The 21,956-nt window shown below is 51.2% G+C and overlaps 1 protein-coding gene across 2 annotated transcripts in view; it reads left to right on the top strand.

Annotated features, from left to right (window-relative positions):
* BSN (bassoon presynaptic cytomatrix protein) overlaps nucleotides 1-21,956 on the top strand; it is a 93,827-nt gene that overhangs the window by 56,473 nt on the left and 15,398 nt on the right. For both annotated transcript variants that reach the window (XM_064667923.1, XM_064667924.1), the window contains exon 4: nucleotides 21,330-21,872. In XM_064667923.1, the coding sequence (XP_064523993.1) occupies nucleotides 21,330-21,872 (543 nt within the window). The remainder of the gene's footprint in view (nucleotides 1-21,329; nucleotides 21,873-21,956) is intronic.

Genomic DNA, 21,956 nt, shown 5'->3' on the forward strand with positions numbered 1-21,956 from the left:
CCCGCTCTGCAGATTGTTTTCAATGGTTCATAAAACCAAACTATATTTTCAGGGGGGGTGACAGTGGCTGAGCGAGGTAAGGGATTTGTGCCTTCTAAATGAAGATATATTTGAAGTGAACGATACTTCCCTGATGCCAGGCTGGTTTTCCAGAGCACATTTGCTGTGCCCTAGGACTTGGAGCTGCTGCCTGTTGTATTGCTGTGCTCCTGGGCTATCAAGCTGCCGGGGCCAACAGTGCCAAGGTGTCTCTGGAGCTGCCTTGCTGGGTATGTCAAGATCAAAGCCTGAGTGCTCACCATGGCTCAGGCAGTCAAAGATTTGGGTTTCTAACAGGGAGCCCTTTGGTGTTAGGGGGTCAGTATTGCTTCTGGGTCAGCCCATGGTGCTTGATGTCAGGTGGGCACCAGGGCAGACGTGATACCTGAGTCTTCATCACAGATGTCCTTCAGCAGCCTGTAAGAGCTCTTGGAGCCACCACCTCACTGCGGGTTCTGCTTTAATTGATGGTGAAACTTCATCCCTGCGGTATCGATCATGGTATTTCCTAGAAAGTGACAAGGAAAAAGTTAGGGAAGTGCTTTCTGTCCATATAACATGGATAGATCTTCCTGGCAGCTCCTCTCCGCTGCTAAGCTTTGATTGCTTTTCCCAGCAAGTGCTTATTTTTGGTAGGTGTTGCAGATCTCCTTCTCAGGGGTGATGGTATTCTATCTGTGAAGCTTCCATGGCGCAGACTCATCCTTCAGAAAGTCGCTCAAGCCATCCTCGAGCAGACAGGAGAGGGACTGTGACCTTGCGGCAGGGCCGTGGACACAGACGTATGGGGCTGTCACTGCCAGGGGATTGGATATTCCCTCCAGTCGAGTGCCATGAATATTAAAATTCACCTACCTGGGAAGGGCCTGAGTAACTTTCCATCACCCAACTGAGGTTTCACAGTTTGGAGCCGCTCCGGGAAAGGCTGAGAGAAGATCAATAACTGCCCTAACGCACCTCATTAGGGACTCTCTTGACCTTGAGAAGCTTTAAGAAGAGTTACTGTTGTGCATATGAAAGGTTGAAGGCAGCAAAAATAGGCAGAGTGGGAGCACAGAGAGGAAGCAGGATGAGCTAAAGTTGCCGTAGTGTTTCATGGATATCAGAAAAGGTTTCATATGTATGTGCTGGAGAGAAAAAAAAAAACAACAGTTCATTCACAAAATTCAGGTGTACCTGTTTTTAGCACAGGGTTTTCTGCCTTTCCTCTTTGAGTCAGCTGCTGTGCTGGTGTGGCAGCCCTGGAGCCCCGTGCCTCAAGGAGCCTTGTGCCTCTCCAATGCTTTGGGCAGTGTCAGGAATATCCACTGCAAGACCAACTCAGAGACGTCCTTGTAGCTCCTCAGATGAACTCCTCTCGCAGAGAGCTGGTGCAGACCTCAGCAGACACCTCACTCAGACACACAGCTGGCATGGGGGCAAAGCCAGGGGTTCCCATGGCATCCTTCTAAAGGTGTGCCAGATGCAGCAAAGAGCAGGAGATGCTGGAGGAAGGCAGGGGAGGAGGAGTGCAATGGTACAAGGGAGGTCTCAGTGGGGTGAAGACAGCCTGGACATTCGTTCCTGCTCCTGCTGTGTCTTGCATTGAATGATCAGTGGCTGAACAAGCTCAGAATCAGTCCCCAGTGCAGCATCAGCAGGTTATCACCAACTCTGCCCTGGGAGAGTCAGTGGTGGGATCACAGGGATCTGGATCACATGTGGATCATGTCAGTGATGGGATGGCTCTTTGGGGTCCGGTAGGACGTGGTAGCACTGACCCCTGAATCCAGGCTGCTTAGTGGAGTGTGTGGCCTCCTGTATCCTAGACCCATCCCTTACCCACAGCAGGAGCTGCTGGAGGAGATGGAGAATGTCTGCCTTGGTGGGCACTGCTCTTACAAAACGTCTGTGCAGGAGGTTGGGTTGGAGGGGACCTCTGGACCAGCGTGCTCCAAGGAGCACTGTGGGGGCTGATAGTCCCTGGGCAGGTACCAGCAGCAAACGGCAAGGCTGGTGGGACCACCTAAATCAGTCTTGGTCTAAAGCTACAGTGGGCAGAGAGAGAAATAGTGGGAGAAGGAGAGAGGATTTGGCTGTTCAGCTCCTGGGAGCAGGCACAGCTTATCCCGATGTGCTCACAGGCCATTATACAACCTGTATCTTTCTTCTTTCTATTTTTTTTTGTGACATGCCATGTTAGTGCTTTATTTGGGAACATGTTGGGACACTTAATCGAGCGTTTAATTGGCTTTGTAACAGTGGATTTCTGAGAGGGCTGAAGGAGGAGGCAGCTTTAGGGCCAGGCTGCAGTGGAGATGCTTGGTTTTCCAGCTGTGATGGGAGCATCTCACACTGAGTTTTCTGGTGTTGATCCACCTTGCAGAGCACCATGGTTTCTCCTAGTGAGCTCAGTGGTGTTTTGCAGTTGCATCTCACAGTATTCAGGATCTGTAAAGTTCCATGGAACAAAATAAGAGAGAGGAGAGTGGCTGCCAGTGGTGAAGCGTGTGGGCATGCTGGGGAAAAGCCAGTGGGGATGCTGCTGATGGGATGTGATTGTTGGGGATGGGTTTTGCTAGCTCAGGCCAGGCTCTTGTGTTGAGTCCCTCCTTCCCACATCCAAACTCTGCTGGTAAAGTCCATGAGCAGGACAAGCCTGTGTGGGCAGTGCAGCCGTGGGATGCACTGGAGGGATGTTGGTGCCATGCTGCTGAAGGAATTCAAAGCCTTCATCACCATGTGTGTGCTAGTGAAGGCTATGTCCTTCTCCAAGGAGCAGTACTGAGTAGTTCAGCCTTCAGCCCTTGCTGTGTTCTGGGATACCCTTTTTAGCCAACTATGCATGTGCTGGGTGAGCCATGTGAGGTGAGGACTAAGATCCCATCTCCCAGGAAGTACATTGGGTGTTGGAAAAAACACTGCTGGGCAAGGGAAGAAATGACATTTCTTTCTATGGAAAGAAGTGGCATTATCAGTGTGGTTACAAGTGACTGCCTGGGAGGTGGCCAGCTGGGTGTTCCTATTCCTCCTCCATTAAATCATTGAATCAGCATAGAATCCCAGAATGGTTTATGGGGGAAGGGATCTTAAAGCTCATCTAGTTCCAATCCCCATACCATGGGCAGGAATGCCACCCACTAGACTAGGCTGCTGGTGGGGCTTTGCTGGAGGGACACAGCCTGACCCTATCAGGGTGGTGGCACTGCCAGGAGGTGCAGGATGGGGAGCGGAGCCATCACCACAATCCCTCTCCTCTACTCTCCCTGCTCTGCAGCATAAACTCTGCTCTACTGTGAAATGAAACCTTCCTCCCCAGTGGAGAGGGAAGCCTTGTATAATTAATGCTGTCGGGGCAATCGGGGTTCTGCAGTGCCGCAGTGCCCGGGACTCACCTGAGCTCCAGTGCAGCATTCCCTCCACACAGCCATCCTCTGGGCAGCGAGAAACAAGCAGTGTGAGCCAGGGCACTTCAGCCTCTCAGTTAAAAACATAAAACCCCACAGCATGTTAAAAGGCAGAAAGCTGAATGGACTGGGAGGGTGCAGCAAGGAGCTGGCTGCTCCTTCCTCCTCCTCCTGGCCTGGTTACTGGGCTGATGAGCTGGGGAAGGTGGATGGCACCAGCCTGAAGCAAAAATAAACACCAAAGTGAAATAGAAAATGAAAGCAAGCTCGTTCTTTGAAGCACACCGAGGCTCTGAGCCCAGGAAGGTCTCTGAATGGATATTTTGAGCGACGTTTCATTCTTACATTATTCAGACTGGGTTTCAGTCTCAGTGGTGGATCTGTTAGTGTGGCCTGTGGCCACCTCACAGCCACCTTTCCAATGATTTTTCTGTCACAGGGGTCAGGGACTGAGTGGTTAAAGACCTTTTTGGTTGACATTTGCTGCTTAACTTGAGAAGGAAATGTTTCGTAGGGACAGTTTGCAGAAGCCAGGTGCCCATGTGGCACCCCAGGGCAGGTGCCCTCTGGCAAAAACAGATGCTAGAAACTAGTTTATTTTTATCATTTATTCATAATTATTTTCTGCTCTCCCAAAGGAAATCCTTGAGATGACTCTTGGGGACCTGCATCCTGTTGTATGGATGAGTTGGGTACCAAACTTTTACAGGCACTTTGACCTCCAGGGGGTTCATCGGCCTCTTCTCTGCTTAAAAGCCTTCACACGGGGACAGGTCCCTTGACCTTGTGGACCCTGGCTTCCTACACCTGTGCTTTCTCCACAGAGCAGAAAAGAGAATGACATATCCCTCTATTTTCCACTCCCCATTTGTTTTCCAGCCCTCACTGAACCTCAGTTCAGGGCAGATCATCATCCCTGCCATTTAAACCAAAACAGGTTCATTTTCCTACATGTCCCTATTTTTTTATGCCTAACAGCAGGTGCTCCACTGGGCAGAGAAAGCCATGCTTCAGATTCCTTAGTGCTGAGATTATATTTATAATATAATAAGATTCCTTATAAACCCTGATGCTTCCATGGTCTCATTTTTCACTCAAGGCTGTAAACCAGCTCCTTTCCAACAATCTGGAGTGTAGGAGGGATTAGCCAGGAGGTGCCATTATTAACATAAGTGATTGTAATTGTAAGCCAGGGCATTACAGAGGTGCTCGTGCTTGATCCTGCAATGATTGCACTCTTTTCCATCTTCGATTTTTATCCTGTTCCTGCTCCAATGAGCGAGTGGAGAGGCTTGTCCAGAGCTTGGGCTTCCGCTTTTCCTTCCCTCGTGTGTTCACCCTGCAATATTTAGAAGGCACATGCAATATTTAGAAGCCCTCAGGGCATGAAATGCTCCAGCAAATGTTCAATAGATCCCTGGGAAAATGGGGAATTTTTAGGAAATGTCCCTTGAGAAGCTGACAGAGCTGAGGAGGGTGCCAGGTGCCAGTCTGGGGAGGTGCCTCCTGAGGCTTGCCTGCTTCCTAAGGACAAATACAGACTGTGTTTCTGTCTGCTGTGAGGGTGGTGAGGCCCTGGCACAGGTTGCCCAGAGGAGCTGTGGCTGCCCCGTCCCTGGAAGTGTTCAGGGCCAGGCTGATTGGGGCTTGTGAAAGTGTCCCTTCCACAAGGGTTTGGAATAAGATGATCTTGAGGGTCCCTTCCAACCCAAACCAGTCTGTGATTCTATGACCTCCCAGCACAGGCACAGAGGGAAGGCCAGTACCTTTCCCTGTCCTGTGCCCCCTGCATGTCTACTCGGGGCCAATGGCATCAGCGTGGTTGCTCTGCCACCCAATTAATTTTAATTTAAAATCCCCCAAATTTTAAAGGCAATCCTGGCTGGGCATAAGAAGCTGGATAAGAAATGGGACACAAAGTTTAAAGGGGAGGAGTAGCCACGGCTTTGCTGTACCCTCAGGAGACTGAGTGGGAGCTCATGTGCCTGCCCTCTGGGAAAAGGACATCCAAAATTATTTATTACTTTGTACTTTGCCAAGAGTTTCTAAATATACTGTTAGAAATGGCACCTAGAGAAGTGAGATCTCTTAGAAAGAACGCAAATTGAGCTGTTACAAGTAAGCAGCCCATTAACAGGAATGCTGGCACCTTCTCTCTGGGGAAAAAAAAATCCTGGTTTTGGATTGTTAAATGCTTGTTTGCAAACTGAGTGGGGGTTGTTTCATAGTCCTGGTGCAGTCACAGCCAAACACGGGTGCCTTTCTTTCCCCTATGAGCAGTGGGGAGCTGGAGTCCCAGGCGAGGGCGATGCCAGGGGCCCAGGAGTTAAATGTCCCCCCAGCCTGGGAGTATCAGCTTGGGAAGCTCAGCCTCCTGTACTGACAGAAGGGAATAGCAAAGTTCTTCTTAAAAATTGCTTAATTTGTTTGTGTGGCAGAAATGAAATTTGCTGGTGGGGGGCAGAGGTATAGCCCAGTGCTGGATTCACTGCCCAGCTGAAATGCTTTTCTCTTCTGAGGCTGTTCCTAGAGCTGATATTTAAAGCTGTTCAGGAGCTCCTGGAAACGATTCCCCGACAAAGCAAATCGTTTCAGCTAATTAAGAACCTGATGTGAAAGCCCCAGGTAATACTTTGCAACTTAAACAACTTTCTGGGGCGTTTGGAAGAGAAGCAATTTTAAAGGAGCAGCTGCTGGCATTATGTTTTGTGTGTTGGAGGGCAAGGTGGAGGCACACGGATCTGGGGGGATGCAGCTGTGGTTACTGTGATCCTTTATCCTGCTGGTCACAGTGAACATGGAACCAGGTGAAGGGGAAAGAAGGAATGTTGGAATGTCATGGCTCTTGTCCCGTGAGAATGGAGTCTCCGAGCATCCCAGTAGCTGCACTGGTGGGGTACAGCCTCTGGGGTGCAAGGAGGCTGTGCTGGGAGGTGGCACAGTGCTAAACCATCTTCCCAACATGCCCTGCAGTCCCAGCTCAGTGCTAGACCGGTCCCTGCATGCTTCTGTCCTCATCCCCACTTGTGCAGAGGCTTAGAGAGGAGGAAAAACCAGGGTGCTCTGCAGAGCATCCCCTGTGTTTCAGGCAGGGAAGATCCAGCCCTGAGAGATGTTCAGGCTCAGCCATGCAGAAATCCATGGTGACACCAGGGAAGGGAACAGTCCCAGCTCCCCCCAGCCCCTCGAGCAGGAGGCAGTGGAGCCCAGGCTCCCTCTCGCCAGGGCTGGAAGCTTCTGCGAGGGCTCTGCCTCCTTTGCTGAGGATTATTTCAGTCCTGTTTCTGCCTCACCGAGGCCATGCTGAGCCAACGCCAGCTGTCCCTGTCCGTGCCAAGCAGTATTTGGGAAGCAGGGCAGGCTTTTCCCTGTCTCTGCTCTCCGTGGCTGTAGGTCCCCCACAAGCAAACCCTTGAGCTGCCTCAAAGCTCATCCTGGCTACAACCACCAAAACCCTCCAGACCTCCTCAGTAGAGCATGGGGCTTTATTTCCAAAGCCTTTTCTTCACTGCTGCTTTGCCTCCTCATCTTCCCACTGCCATCTGCTCTGCCTGCTAAAATAAGGCAGCGTGCGGTGGGTGAGCTGTGCTGTGCTCAGGGAGCCCCGTGCTGCCCTGCCCAGGCTGCTCAGCACACAGTGACCCTCCACTGGGCATGTTGTGGCCTCAGGGAACAGGAGGGGAGGGTTTGTGTCCCCCCCCACACACTTTCAGGTTTATCTCTCCACGCTGATGAAGAGAGTGGTACCCACCAGGGTGATGCTGTGCAAGGGACTTGGCTTCTCATCCTGGAGATGCTCATCCCCCACCTGGGGCAGATGATGACTTGCTGAGACTGGCTTCCCAAATTTTAGACTGTTAAGTGAAATAAACCCTACGTTAGGAGACCTTAAGTCTGTGGAGAACAGCCTAAGTCTTCATGCCTCTCTGATCCCTTGACGCTCTCTCCTGTACTCTCCTTGTGGAGGAGTCACTGTAAGGAAACGCACACAGGACCACCTCTACCACCCTTTTCCCTGCAATGATGAAAAGTCTCGAAGGCAATTTTTCTGGGAGCCCCTTTGCACCCCACAAAGTGGATACCCAGGGCTAGATGGGATGGGAGTCACTCCATGCCCTGCCCTGTGGCAGAGCATGGTCCTGCCTTGGCTTTTGGCACTTCTCACAACACAAAACCAAGAAGAAAGGTGAGGCTGGGATGTGGGGAGAAGATGTTTTGCACAGTTAGCGCAGAGACTTCATTGCAATGGGATACTGGAAGAGAGAGTACAACAAAACGTTGCAACCCAGAGGGAGGATTTGGGGGAAATGCAGACACCTTTGGGAGTGATAAGAGGGCTTTTTTAATTTAGAGATCTGCTTTGGGATCTTCAGGTGGGATCTCTGAATGCTTTGTGTTTTCCCATGCCACAGCTAGAAGTCTTTGGCCATTGTTTGTGCTGTGACTGGGAGATAAGTAGCAGCCTGTGAGCTCTGGCATGAGGGGCTTTTTTAGGGCTTTTTTCTGTTAGAATATTTTTAACTGTTTGGAGTTTAAAGAGCACCTGGTTCCCAAGCCTGTTGAAGCAGTAAGCGTTGATTTCAGAAGGGTTTGATTGACTCAGAGAACAAATATTCTCAAAAAACCCACCCTAGTTTGGCAAAGAAATGAGATATTTGGGTTGGGAATAACCCCAGAAAGCATGGATGTGGGTGTGAGGACAAGACCTGCGCTGTGGGTTTGCCAATTGGCTCTGCAGGTGTGGGCTCTGTCTGAGCCAGGGCAGCGTCCAGGCGCTGGAGCTGGACCCTTGGGATCCACATGGCCAAGTGCTGGCTCAGGTGAGGGAACTGTGGCATCAGATCCCACTGGCTGCCAGGAATGAACACCCGCGCTCGGGTCTGCGAAGGAGCTGTCAAATTCCCATCTTTACATAATTTCCTGATTTACTCCAAGCTGTTAAGTATGACCAACAGTCATCTGCTTGCTGGGAGCAAATAGGACATGAGGAGAAGAGGAGCAAACTAGAGCTAGGCAGCAGTATTTTTAACAAATCTGGGTTTTTCTTCAGGCTGGAAGTCAGGGGAGTGTTGCCAGCCTTTAGAGGAGCAGGTTTCTGCAGTGGTCTTGAACAGCTCTTAAAGTGGAGCTTCTTAAATTACTTAGAGGGTTTATATGAGGTGGTTCCTCCTGTGGCTTCAGGAGCTAGGAGGTCCCACAGGCATCTGTCTGTAGAAAGGGCAGCCGGGGAAGGAAATGCCTTCACAGATTATTTTAAACTGAGTAAACATGTGATTCATGTGATGTTCTAAATTCTTTTTAAAGCAACCGTTTTATGTGGACTTCACCATTTCACTTCATTTTGGCTTCTTAGCTTCATTCTTGCTGCATTTACTCTTGAGATGGAAAATCTCAGCTCTTCCACCCTAGTTCCTACCTCCCGGCTCTGGAGAGACCCGCCACTGTTGGTGGGAACATCCATCCCAGGTCAGGATCACCATCAAATCACTGCTTGGCAGCTAGGGGGCTATCAGCTATTTGTAACAGAAGTTTAAGTTAAAACAAGGTGGTTTTGAAAAGAATCTGAAGTTTTAAAATAATTCTGGAAGATGATGAAAATTCTATTGGCCCCACCAAGACACATTATCCCTCTGTAGGCAGTTCATGATGCCTGACTCCATCAAAATGCCAAAAATCTGGGCCGTAAGGAGTCCGGAATCGCTCAAAATGAGTGCAGACAGTGAGGATGGGGGATGCTTTCCCAATGAGGATGGCTGGGAACTGGACCCAGGCAGGAGGGAGATGCTGACTGAGCCACTCCCGCTCTGCCATGGGCAGCAGGCGAGGGGATAGGAGGGGCTGTGCAAGGCACGAGCTTGGAAAGATGCTGTGCTGTGTGTAATTTGGGGAGTAAAATGGCTCATCTGTCTCCGGTGTAACAACTCATGTTTCTAGAACGTTTCCCAGCCTTTTACTGTAATAGTTTATTGACCCGCACAGCAGCATGAAAGATTACGAGAGTTAATTTTTCAAGCTTATCACTTGATTTATTCCATAAAGGTAGTTCATTTAATTAAAATATTTCTGCTGCTAGAATCAGGATTCACAATCTTGAAGCCTGGAGCAGGGTGTGTGGGCTTTTTTGAAGCAGCAGTCATTTAATGCGGTCAAACAGCATTGCCCACAGAAACCAAAGCGTCCAGTTCCCCAGGAATGCATGTATTTCAGGGCAAAAATCATGGATGCAGATGTCTGCTCTCAATGGTGCATCTCCTTGCCATGAAAGGACTATGGGAAGGGGGGATTTCGTGCATCTCAGCAGTATAGCCCTGGTACCCTCAGCCATCTCCACGTGGGGTTTTCAGTCTCTGCCAACATAGGGTTGTCTCTTGAGAAAATATAAGTATTTTTAAAGTTTGGAAAGCATTATGTGACTGCACAGGTATCGCAGGATGTCTGTCTGTGACATCCTCAGCTTCCAAACTGTACCACTGATGTCTCCCCAGCATACTTTGAAAATGGTCCATCATGATTGTGAAGTAGGTTCAAATCCCCTTTGCTGCTGCTGGACTGGTTTGGGGTGAGGGAATGAGGGACTGAGCAGCTCATAGTGGGGAGGAAGCTGAAGCTCCCAGAGATGCACATTTTCTTCTGGTTTGGAAATGAGAGGCTGATAGACACTTGGGGCTCTCTGCAATTTAAAAGAGAGCAATCAGACAGCTTGAATCTGCTTTTATCAGATGCAGCAAATTACTAGTTGGATGGCTGGGTATTTTAGTCAACACTAGTGCCTATGAAAAAAGAAGGTTTTGGTTAAATAAGACTCCTCTGATAAACTTAGCTTTTCTTGGATTTTCTTCCGTTCTGTTGGAAAAACACATAGAATAGTGGATTTGTTTTCTGCAGAGTTGGCCAGGTTTCCCTTAGCAGGCATTATTTTGCTGCAAACTTGAAATCTTCCGCATGCAGGTTCAAATGGTTCCTGAGGAGACACAGTTACTGCGTCAAACGTGTGCGTGAAATAGCAGAGTGGCCACGAGGAGCACCTTGTACCTACACCAGCCCTGCTCCAGTGGGAACTGGGGTCCGTGGTGACCAGGTGCAGGCTCTGCTGGGCCCTCTGTACCTCTCCTGGGCGTTATTGTGGGGTTATTATCATGCAGCTGGCGTTCAGAGGTGCTCCTGCTGCTGCTAACCTTGGCTGAGAAACACATCCCGGTAATGGGGGCTGTTCAAGATAAGGCTGGCTGGCAGGCTGATAAATCTCGTTAGGGAGTACTGGATCACCAAGTAAATTACAATGCATGGCCGGATCGATTCAGACAAAAATGAACAATATATTACTTCTTTATCAGTCAGGGAGAATGGACTCCTGGCTCTGTGCTGGTGGGTTTGGGTGCTGGATGCGGAGCTGTGGTGGATGGTAGTGATGGAGGTGACTGAGAAGATGCAGCTTCTCAGTGGGTGCTGGCAGTGCAGGAGCGGGAATCTGGCAGGGTCCTCGGGGAGGGTGCACTTGGAGGAACTGGTCTGTGTGTGGGTGAGGAGGGACAGGGAGCCTGGACAAGAGGAAGGAGCCACGTTCCTCTGTGCTACATGGTTAGATGATGGTCAACACAGCCTGGTCTGTAATGACTGTAAACGATCCAGACAGCTCTATAAACATCACGTTGGAGCAAAATGGGAAAATTGGAGCCTGGCATCCTTGGGACAGCCATAGCTAATCTGTGAAAACCAGACCAAACCCTCTGCCGCTTTAATACCGTTGGCTGGATTTTATTGTGAACAGAAAATCTTCTTAATTCTTCATCCATTTGGATCCAGTCTCTCGGAACTGAGCTGATAGTTAATTTAGCTCTTTCTCTGAGATGAAACAGAGAGGAATAGTGAGGCTCAGTGAAAAGGAAAATGGAAAGTGCTTTCAGCATCAGACTTGCTCTCTTGTTCCTCCTATTTTTCTTACTCTTTGTGATTTTCCTTTTTCTTAAATACTCAGTGCGTGCTCACATATCTCCTCCCACCATGACACCTTCAGGTGCCCAGCCTGGATATGTGATTTCACCCACTTCTTTGGGAAGATGCTCACTGCAGGAGGGGACATTGGTTAGTGGTCAAGGTAGCAGAAGGTGTGTGGTGATGGCCAGGAAAAACAGGAGCACATCCAGACTGGAAGTAGCAAAAGAGATAAATGAGTGTCAAAGCTGCTGCCCAGTGGTGGCAACTGGGTGAAATCAAGGGTAAAATCTGAAATCTGTGAAATCTGGATGAAAGTGCTGAGGGGTGGCCAGGTACAGGTGGGGGTGGCCGATAGTAACACACAGGATGAGGAGGTTGGGGGTTGGCCTCCACATCTCACCTCCTCACCATCCTGAGGCAAACCCGCTCTCATTCATCTCCACCACCATAGCCCTGCTGGGAGCTGGCATCTCTGCTTCCCGTTCCCGATGGCAGCTGGTTTATTGCTGGATGTGTGCATTAGTACAGGAGCGTGGCAGCAACACTGCTGCTCAGCAGACCATTCCCAGGGCAATGGATGCTCACCCGCAGCCCTGGGCATTGGTCCCGTGGCTTTTAGACAAGCCAAAAGCATCAAAGTGCTCTCTTCAATATCCTACTGATTTTTGAAAATGTTTTTTTTTTTTAATGTAATGAACTGGAAGGAAATATGTTGAGTGGGGAGGGATGTCTATATATATTCTGCAAAAACACTGGTTTCCAAATTTTGGACAGCTGTGTACCCTTTTTTAGCAGCCCCTTCACACAGCCCACACAGCACCCAGGCTCTCGCCATCGGCTCGTTTGGAAATACGCTTCCTTGATTGCAAAATAGTTTAAATCCTTTGACTTAGAAACATTCTTGCCATTCAAAAAGGATTATTTTTCTTTTAAAGCTTCAAAAATACAGAAGGTTCTTCCTGTCACAGCAGCTGCCCTAATTTTGGAGGTAGTGGAAGGTGGACAGGGACAAGAGGGGGGAGCCTGGCTCATGGCTACGGCCGCACAGGGATGCAGGTGATGAGATGCTCCCAAGGTGGGAGCTGCTGAGAGCTGAATGCCAGAGCTGGGGATGAGGGGGTTTATTCTAGGGTCCCAGCCAGACAATCTAAACTGGTTGTCCAACTGGCCCCTTGGCATTTGAGTCAGTCAAGGTGAGCTTCTTTCCCAGCTCTGTGGAATAAAATTATTGGGGTCCAACAGTGAAATATCGATATCAAAAAGTAACATCAACTTGACTAACACCGTAATTCCTGATAACATGGAAGAGTTGGTGGCTTTTTCCTCTAGCCTCTGTCAAGCCAAATTTGGGAAGGACCCTTTCTGGGACCCCTGGGACAGCTCAGGAGACAACAGAGCAGGGTACCTGTCCACTGGTCAGCACCCCAAAAAGCTCATCTGTTTGCTGCAGATTCAGACAAGGAACCTGGAGAGGGGTCTGGAGCACAAGTCCTGTGAGGAGCGGCTGAGGGAGCTGGCAAGGCTCAGCCTGGAGAAAAGGAGGCTTAGGGGGAAACCTCTCTCTCTCTACAACTACCTGAAAGAAGGTTGTAGCCGGGTGGAGTTTGGTCTCTTTTCCCACGTAACAAGTGATAAGATAGTGGAAACAGCCTCAAGTTGTGCCAGTGGAGGTTTACATTGGATATTAAGAAAAATTTCTTCACTGACAGAGTTGTCAAGCAGTGGAACAGGCTTCCCAGGTGGAGTCACCATGCCTGGAGGTATTTAAAAGACATACATGTGGCACTTAGGGACATGGTTTAATAGTGGACTTTGCAGTGTTGGGGACTCGATTATCTTAGAGCTGTTTTCCAACCTAAATAACTCCATAATTCTATGATTCCACCTCCACTTTGCCACAGGACAGGCTGCCTGGGATGGCAATGCCCTGACCCAAAGTTACAGCTACTGGGGTTTGCAGCTGGGCAAGAAGCTGCAGGTGGTCCAGGCTGGCCATGGTGGTGCCTCTGCTCTGGCCGCAGAGGCTCACGCCACTTTCCCCTTCACCGGCCCGGCCATCGGCTGCTGCAGTGGAATAAGCTGGACTTGGCAAGAGCACAGCTGTTCCTCGAAGGCGAGTGGAGGGGAGCGTTGCTATTACTCATCAGTCAGAGACTTTCAGCTGGAATAATCCTCCGCTGGTTATGCAGAGTATTGAACCACAGGGTGGGAGGCTGTGAGCCCCACGGGAGCCACTTCACTGACCTTGGTGCATCCCTGCCACAGGCAGGGGCAGGGAAGGGACATAATCCCCAAGAGAGGCACGGAACAGGACTGCGATGGCCACTTCAGCACCTGGCTGTTTTCTGGCTCCCCATCTCTACTCTGCCTTCCCCTCTCCATGGCACCAGTAAAGGGGATGGATGTGGGGGAGACACTCTGCTCCTGCTCCGGGTCCCCTCCAGATAGATCTGGGGAGGGCGCATTGGTGTGATACAAACCATCTCCCCTGTGCCTACTATGGAGCCGGGGCTGGAAGATGCCCCTGCTCATGTCCTTCCCTTCCCTCCCTGCACACTGACAGCAGCCCCAGCGCTCAGCCATCGTGTGCAGCTTCTTCTGTGTCTTTTTTCCACCTGAGAGAGGTCCCAGCACAGAGAAGGCAGAGGGATGGAGTGGAGCAGATGGGAGACAGAAAACAAGCCCTGCGAGGCAGAGCTCATCCCAGTGAGCTCATTACCCTGCACTGCTTTTAATCACATTATTGGTGTGAAGGCCAACGATACATCACACACATCTAAAATAGAGCTGGGGAGGGACCATCAGCTCCATCAGCCCGAGAGAGGCCACGAGAACAGATAAGAATAGGCTGTTGCTGGAAAACACATCACTGGGTTGCTTAGTCAACTGCTAAATTTAGCAAGGGATTGAATTAATGATGGTCTCTTTCAGTGGGGCTGATCTGCGAGCCCAGGTTGCACTAATACTTGCCTAGTTGATGGTAATGAAGTCAATTAGTGTGGAGCAGTTGGCAGCCAAGGAGACTTGGCTGTGGAAGGTGTGTGTGGTTCCCTCTCTGCCTTTCCCTGCAGATGGACCTGAGACCTTGTGGCTTTACACTGGAGGAGCACCGGCTCCGTGGGTGAGGGAGCTGGGAAAGGGGAAAGATGTGTGGGGAGCCCAGAGAGCCTGCCAGCCCCCCTAACTCTCCTGGCCTGGCAGACTGGACCTGTATGTGGCCAGCTGGGCTTCAGAAACACAACTTGCTCTGCTGACCAGCACTTGGGAGTTGTGTTTAGTGCTCCTTTTTTATTTATAGGTTTTATATGCTCCTTTTTTATTTATAGGTTTTATATACATATATATATATATATATATATATATATACACACAAATGCTAAGTTTCAGAAGCAGCACACATATGCCTGCGGTTAGCAAGCACACATGCAGACAGCTCTACATCTAGCTTGAGTGAGATTTTGAGGTGTTTTTAGAGGAAAAAAGGCACAATCAGGACAACAGAATACCCCGTGCTTTCTGCCCTGTCCTGGAGGGGGCTGTCCCATGGTGGTGTGGGACACACAACCCCACGCTATTCTCAGGGCTGCCCCCGCCGGCCTGTGGCCCCCAGTCCCCCTTGGTCTCAATGCCCTCCTGGTGCTGGGGTGCTTGAATCCCCTCTGGTCTGTTCCCACCACAGATGCAGATCCCACAAGCATTTCCTGCGTGTGCTCCACCTCTCCTCCTGATCTCTGGTGTTCTGCCGTCACTGCACGGTTTTGTTTCCTTGCCCTCGTTTCAAATCCCATCACTGCCTCAGCCTCCTAGGAGAGATAAGGGCTGGGATGGAGGTAAAACCAGGCCTGTGGTTGTCGGCTGATGGCACACAACGTTCAAAACACCCTTTGTGATCGTGCCCTGGTTGGACCATGATGTGCATCCCCCCCTCCATAGGCGAGCGTCCCCAAGAAGAGCCTTTGGCACAGGTCAGCACACTCCCCCTCGCCTCCCAAAACTGTGGCAGCTCGGTCAAAGGCATTTGGCAGAGGTGTGGGGAGGGGATTTGGAGGGATTTAGGAGCTGGGACAATGGGCTGAATCCAAGGAGGAGCAAGCATCAGCCAGTGCTCAGGCAGCAGCATCTGAAATGAATGAGCACCGGGGTTTGCCCAGAGAGGCTGCTGGCAGAGAGAGCATCTTGGCCGAGAGGAAGGAATGGCACAGGAGCACTTAGAAGGTGGGGAACCTGCCAGCCAGACCCCCGGCACTGCCTGAGGTGGGTCTGAAACAGCCCTGGCAGCCAGTGATCAAGCATGACTCAGTCCCTTTCCTCTAACACTGTGCTAAAAACTGTCCACAGCACGGACAGAGCTGCAGTGTTCTTAGAACAAGGATGCAGAGTGCTTGGGAAATGGGATCACACAGTGAGATGCCCCCATTTCTGCTGTGAGAGGGTGTGTGGAAAGTGTCTGGATGTCAAGAGCCCTCCTAAATGGGAGCTTTCCTGCAAGCAGGGCCAAGAGGAGTGCTTGGGAAGTGATTTTATGAGGTTCTTGTTAATTTGGATCTTGATTCAGATACCAGAAGTGTTTTCCATATTTTCCAGGCACCCATCTGTCACAGTGATGAGCCCTGCACAGTACTTGTCAGCAAATAAATGAAATATTCTGGTGAGATTCACTGCATTTAATGCTGGGAGATGAGATCTGGCTTGCGAGATACTTATACCTCATGCCGCTTATCTTATTTTGTACAGATTTTTGTCCCAGTATTTTAATAGATACTGTTTTGATTGTGTAAAATAATACTGTAGAGCAAAAATAGCTGGGCAGAGTCCTAGGGGTGATATTGTCGGGAGCTATTTGCGCCAGGATGAAGATCATGGCTGAGCATCTCCCAGGCACTGGAGAGGTTGCAGTGAGAGTGTAGGGGGTGATGGGGATGGTGGGACTGGTAGCCAGGAGCTAAGTGGGGAAGCTGGGAAGCCTCTGGCATCACTGGCTCCCACCGAATCTCTCAGACCTCCAAGTCACTGAAGAGAGGATTCATGTGTAACTGTGATGCTGAAGCTCTCTGGCTCCATTGTTAAAAAAACCCAGCAGCGCTGGGGCATTCAGCGTTTAATTAACTTGCCAAGTGGTAACGTTGACCAGAATTATGCGGGAAGACTTCTATTTTAGTTAATTACAGTTTTGTTGTAGCCCATTAGTAAATTAAAACAATTGCAGGGTAAGACCCAGCAGAGGTTGGCGAGCGCGGCTGGGGCCACCTGCCAGCCAGTTCCAGAGCTCCAGGGCGGCTGGGCACACCCCCATCTTTGCAGCCCCTCAATGCACACCAATCCCACGTATTGCCCACCCTCCCTCACCCCCTGGGAGGGAGCCTGGGCAGCAACTGGCACGGCAATTGCTGCCCCTTGAGCAGCCTGCAGGAACTGCAGACTTATTCAGCATCCCCCAATATCACTTTCACGGTGCACAGTTAGAAACTGGGATGGTCGTTACCGCTTGAATATGGTGCCTTGAAGGAAGCCACATGTCCTCAGTCCCTCATGCCTTGCACCTGGGGCTCTGTCCTGTCTCTTGTGACCACACCACCACTGCTTTTCTCTCCAGAAACCCACTTTTTCCATAACTCCTCTGCAAATCCCAGTGGTTTTGAGGTGAGGAAGGCAAGGAGCCTGAGGCCTGTAAGCTGATAACCAGCTGGGCTGGGCAGCCCCCGGCACCGTCACCCCCCTGCTTCCAGCTGGCTGTTTTCCAGTGTGCCCTGCCATGCCAGCGCCTCTTCACTTCAGATGGCATCTCAGGTGTGCTTTGGTTTCATCCCTCTAATTATTGATGCTCTCCTCTGCCCGGAGCCCACCCTGCATCCCGGCAGTGTTGCCCATCTTCCCTGTGTGCCACAGCCTTCCTCAGCTGCATCCATGCAGCACTTCCATCGCCTGCACTCCATGTAGTTAACCCCCCATGCCCACCCCCATGGTGGTCCTGAGGCAGCAAACCTCAGTGCCAGGCAAGCCCCCATCCCAATCCTGATCAGGGCCAAGGTTTCCAGCATCTTTAAATGTGGAGACTCAGACAGGCACCACTGTGCTTTTGCCATAAGCTCCTTAACCGCTTTCCACCTCTTCGAGGGGCACCCTGACTTCCTGGATATCCAAGGGTTTGGACATGCAAAGCACTAAATACAGCCTAATTATTATTATCTTCGTGGGATCTGGTTAATCTCCATGGGGATTTACAAGCTGTTAGCAAACCAGACGGTCCTCCAATGTTTGCATGTTTCTCAGGGGCAGCTTAATCCCCTTGGCCGTGTTCACTGGGAAATGCCCGAGGCCAAGTTATAAGGAGGAGGGAGCTGCTTCAGAGCCCATCCTCCTGAGAGGGAGCAGAGGTGCTGTGGGATAAACGAATACCGAGCTGATAATGCTGCAGGACCACGGGAGAGGGATGGATCATTTGTCACCAGCAGAGCGTAGGGGGCTGGCATGGGGCTGGGAGGTGCCTCAGCTTCAGCATCCTTATGGAGCCTCTAAGTTTTACCACCCAGATGCAAGACAGGTGTCAGTGCTGGGGTTGATGGGGCTGCAGAGGTCTCTTAAGGATGGAACGAAGAGCTCTAAATGGTTTGCCAGAGGCATTCCCTCAGGCACGGACAGCTTTGTTTGCCTGCACCTTCCCGCAGCTGCCACAGGCAGGATTTCTCGCTCCCTGGTGTGCGTGTGGAGCCGGGCAGCTCACAGCTGCTGCTGCTGGAGCGTTCACTGCAGCCAGCGCAGGACGTGATGGCAAACGCCGCGCTGGCTGCTGCAGCACGGTCTGTGCTCACACACGGCTCCACTCGGCACTGGCTGTGACAGGGACAGGGCTCTCCCACAGCTTGGCAAAATTCACTGGTTTTCTGCCATCCAAGGCTGTAACTGTGCAGCGATTTTCCACAGGGGTTCAGACTGAAGCGCAGCGTGCTGGACTGTCAGCAAGGTCTCCCAGGAAGACCCCAGAGGTGCTGAAAGAAAAACCAGGAAGGGAAAAGGCAAACTCCGTATACGCCAGCCTCTTGTTTTGGATGTTTCCAGGCTTGGCCAGCACCTCTCATGGCTGGCAAAGGCCAAGGACCCCCTCCACCTGCCCTTTCCCTGGTTCAGTCTCCACGCTGTACCTGTGCCTTCCTGCTTGCTTTGAAAGATGAGGAGCATTTCAGAGTGAAGCTCCACAATCTTTTTGGCAGGGCTATTTTTAACAGAGATAGTTCCCTTATCCGCTTCCCAGTGCGTCCCATGAAGAGTGAAGCTGTCACATCTGTGAGAGCAGGATGGCAGGGTGAGCTGCTCAAACTGGGGCAGCTGCCAAGAGGAATGGCTGCGGAGCCACAGCTGGGAGGAACCTGAGGGAGAAGGCTCAGAGCAACCTGCAAAGCCATTAGATCACAGAATCATAGGATGGTTTGGGTTGGAAGGGACCTTCATGATCATCTCGTTCCAACCAAGGGGCAAAATGGGCATGTCATGGGCAGGGACGCCTTCCCCTAGAACAGGTTGCTCAAAGCCCCATCCAGCCTAACCATGAACACTTCCAGGGATGGAGCCTCCCCATGAAAGGGATCAATACTGTGCTTTCCTAGTTTTGGAGGCTTTGCCTAAGCCTCCTGCTGATGAGATTACACCAGCAGTGACTTCTGCCTCTCCATGGACACAAGAGCCACCTCATCAGATAAGACCTGATTGGCACTCAGCATCCACAGTTGGTACTTGGTGGCCACTGATGATCTTCCATGGTCTTCCTGAGCTTGAATTTTGCCCTGGAAGGGCAAAAGCAGCCATGCCCATCCCACATCCAGAGGTTTGCCAGCCAGCATGGTCTGGCAGGCTGGGACATCAGGAGCATGGGCAGTGCCCTGGATGAGGCAGGCTGGGTAGTTCAAGGCAAGCTGATCTCCTCCAGCTCCTGCAGGACCATGCTGGGAGCTGGTACGATGGCATGGCAGAGAGGGATGGGCAGGAGCTGAGCTGAGCTCTGCCCTGGCACATCCAGCCCGTCCCCTCTGCATCACATCCCTCTCCTCACTGCCTGCATTGGGGAGGGAGCTCTGGTGAAATAAAATGGGATCCCTGAAAGAAAAATGAAAGGTCGTGTATTTCCATGAGGCAGGGTTTCAATTTGTGTCACACAATCACATTTCCTTCTGCAGTCTGGAATAATTACACAGCGGAGCAGGGCGAGCAGATCTGATTCAGAGGCACGGGGACAAGAACGAGTTCTGAAATAAAAGAAGACAAATGCAATCATTAAGATACAATAGGCTGCACTTGCCCCTTAATTAGACTTTCTCTTTGATTAAGCAGTAATTAAATATTACCGTGCTGAAAGGGATTTTTTTAATGGCCCTCCGAAGCCCTAATGTATTCTTAAGATGTTTGTGTGAAGAGCAGGGGCTGCAGGGGGGAGCTGGGGATGGGAGGATATTTTACGTCTGCCCCATCCCCACAGGAGCAGCCCTCCCACTCCTCTGTTCTCCAGAGGGCGTGGGCTGGTGGCTGCTCCTGAGTGGGATTGCTGCAGGAGTGAAGTGTCCATGGGGAAACCTGCTCTTCCTGGCCACCCCCAGCATGTCATCATAACCTGGGCAAGGCTATCACAGTGCTGCTGTCCTGTAGGTATGGGAGTTAATGTCATAGAATAGAGCCATGGACTTGTTTAGGTTGGAAAAGACCCCTAAGATCTTGGAGTCCAACCATTACCCCAGCACTGCCAAGCCCATTCAGCTCTGTCCCTAAGCACCACATCTACATGTCTTAAATCTTTCAGGGAAGGTGACTCCACCACTTCCTTGGGCAGCCTGTTCCAGTGCTTGACAACCTTTTCAGCAAAGAAATTTTTCCTAATATCAAATCTAAACCTCCTCTGGCACAACCTGAGGTTGTTTCCTCGATGTCGTTTTGGTGAATCTCATTTTCTACAGGCAGACCGTGGCCTCTGTGGCCCCAGGGAATACAGCTGGCTCACAGCCCTGGCCCCAGGCTGGTCCAGCTGAAGACCAAGACCACCTCTCTGACAGTGTGACAGCTCCCCGGGGCCTGTCCCTCTGAGGTTGGCCACCCCAAGCTTTGGGAGCCATGGATCAGCAAAGGAGAAGTCTGGGAAAAGGTCCTGGAGCATATTTGTGCTGTTAGCAGCAAAACCAGAAAGACTTAAGATGCTGAAACATCTAAAGGGAAGGAAATGTCAGGCCCCTATTCCTGGACATTCCCGGGTGGGTAAAAATAGTCCTTGTGCGACCCGGGGGGGGAAAGTGCTTCTGATCTCTTAATGCAGAGCCCCTGCCGTAGCCCTGCAGGCTCTCTGCCACTCACAGCCCCGCTTGCCTCTGCTTTTTCCAGGCCATAAAATGACAGCTCTTGCTGAGAATTTCACTAGATGAGATTGGCTTGTTCTTTTCCTGCACAGCGTGTACTTTGGGTAGTATCTTCGGGAAATTTTGGCGTACTTGTGTACCCAGTATTTTTGTTAACCTAGAAAAAAAGATCCCTAAGCGTTATGATTATGCTATTAAACCTTTATTGTATCAAAGAAAACAAATTGGAGCAAGAGAGGAGCTGTATGGAGCTGAGAAGTGTTAAGCTACAGTAGTAATCTGCCTTTAATTGTTTAATTTTGCTTAAAACCGAAAATACCGCAAGGCTGGAGAATGAAAGAGCTGGTGGTGCTGAGGGGTTGTGGGGCAGAGTGTGCAATCCCTGTGCTGTACCCATGGTCCCTCCAACTGGACATCACTGGGTTCTGGACAGGGATAGGGGTGGGTTTAAGCAGGATGTGGATGGTCTGTAGGGTATGGCTACACCACTGTGCTCCCCCCCACAGCTGGTTATTTGGTTTGGGTGGGCCGAGTCCTTTGCACCCTGTGTCCCATCAGCAGAGCTCCTCGCTGAGATCCCCGTCTGGGGGGAAGCTCCCAGAGTCTGAGCAGTGTTTTTCCTTCCTCTCTTTTGCAGAAGAACGAATGGCTGTGCTTGAACTGCCAAACCCAACGGCTGCTCGAAGGCAGCCTCGGCGACCCTGCCCCGATGCCACTGCCCACCCCAAAGCCACCGTCCACCGGCTCCCCGCGGCACCAGCCGCCCGCCGCCGGCCAGCAGCAGAGAGCACCCACACCGGCACCTGCGCCCGCGCCCGCTGAGCCAGCGGCACCCCCTGAGCCACAGCCCTCACCTGCCAAGAGCCTCCGGGCTGCCGAGCAGAGCAGGGCTCTGAGCCCTGTCCCAGCAGAGAAGAAGCCCCCAGCACCGGCAGAAAAAAAGCCCCCAGCACAGGCAGAAAAGAAGCCCCCGGCGCCGGCAGAAAAGAAGCCTCCGGTGGTGGCAGAAAAGAAGCCCCCAGCTCCGGCAGAGGAAAAGCCACCGCCCAAAGCTGCCCCGGAGCCTTCCAGATCCCCTGAGATCGCCATTCCAAAGGGGAAGAGCGTGACCCCCAAACCGGAGGTGGAGAGCAAGGAGAGCCGGGCACTGCCCGAGGCACCGCGGGCGAAGGAGCAGGAGGTGAGCTCTGAGGGTGCGTCCAGCTCCCAGCATCCCCAGAGACTGCATCCTGCCCCAGGCTGGCTTGGTGCTGAACCGTGCCTC

The sequence above is a fragment of the Pseudopipra pipra genome, chromosome 11, assembly GCF_036250125.1.
Source record: "Pseudopipra pipra isolate bDixPip1 chromosome 11, bDixPip1.hap1, whole genome shotgun sequence".
Taxonomy (NCBI): Eukaryota; Metazoa; Chordata; class Aves; order Passeriformes; family Pipridae; genus Pseudopipra; species Pseudopipra pipra.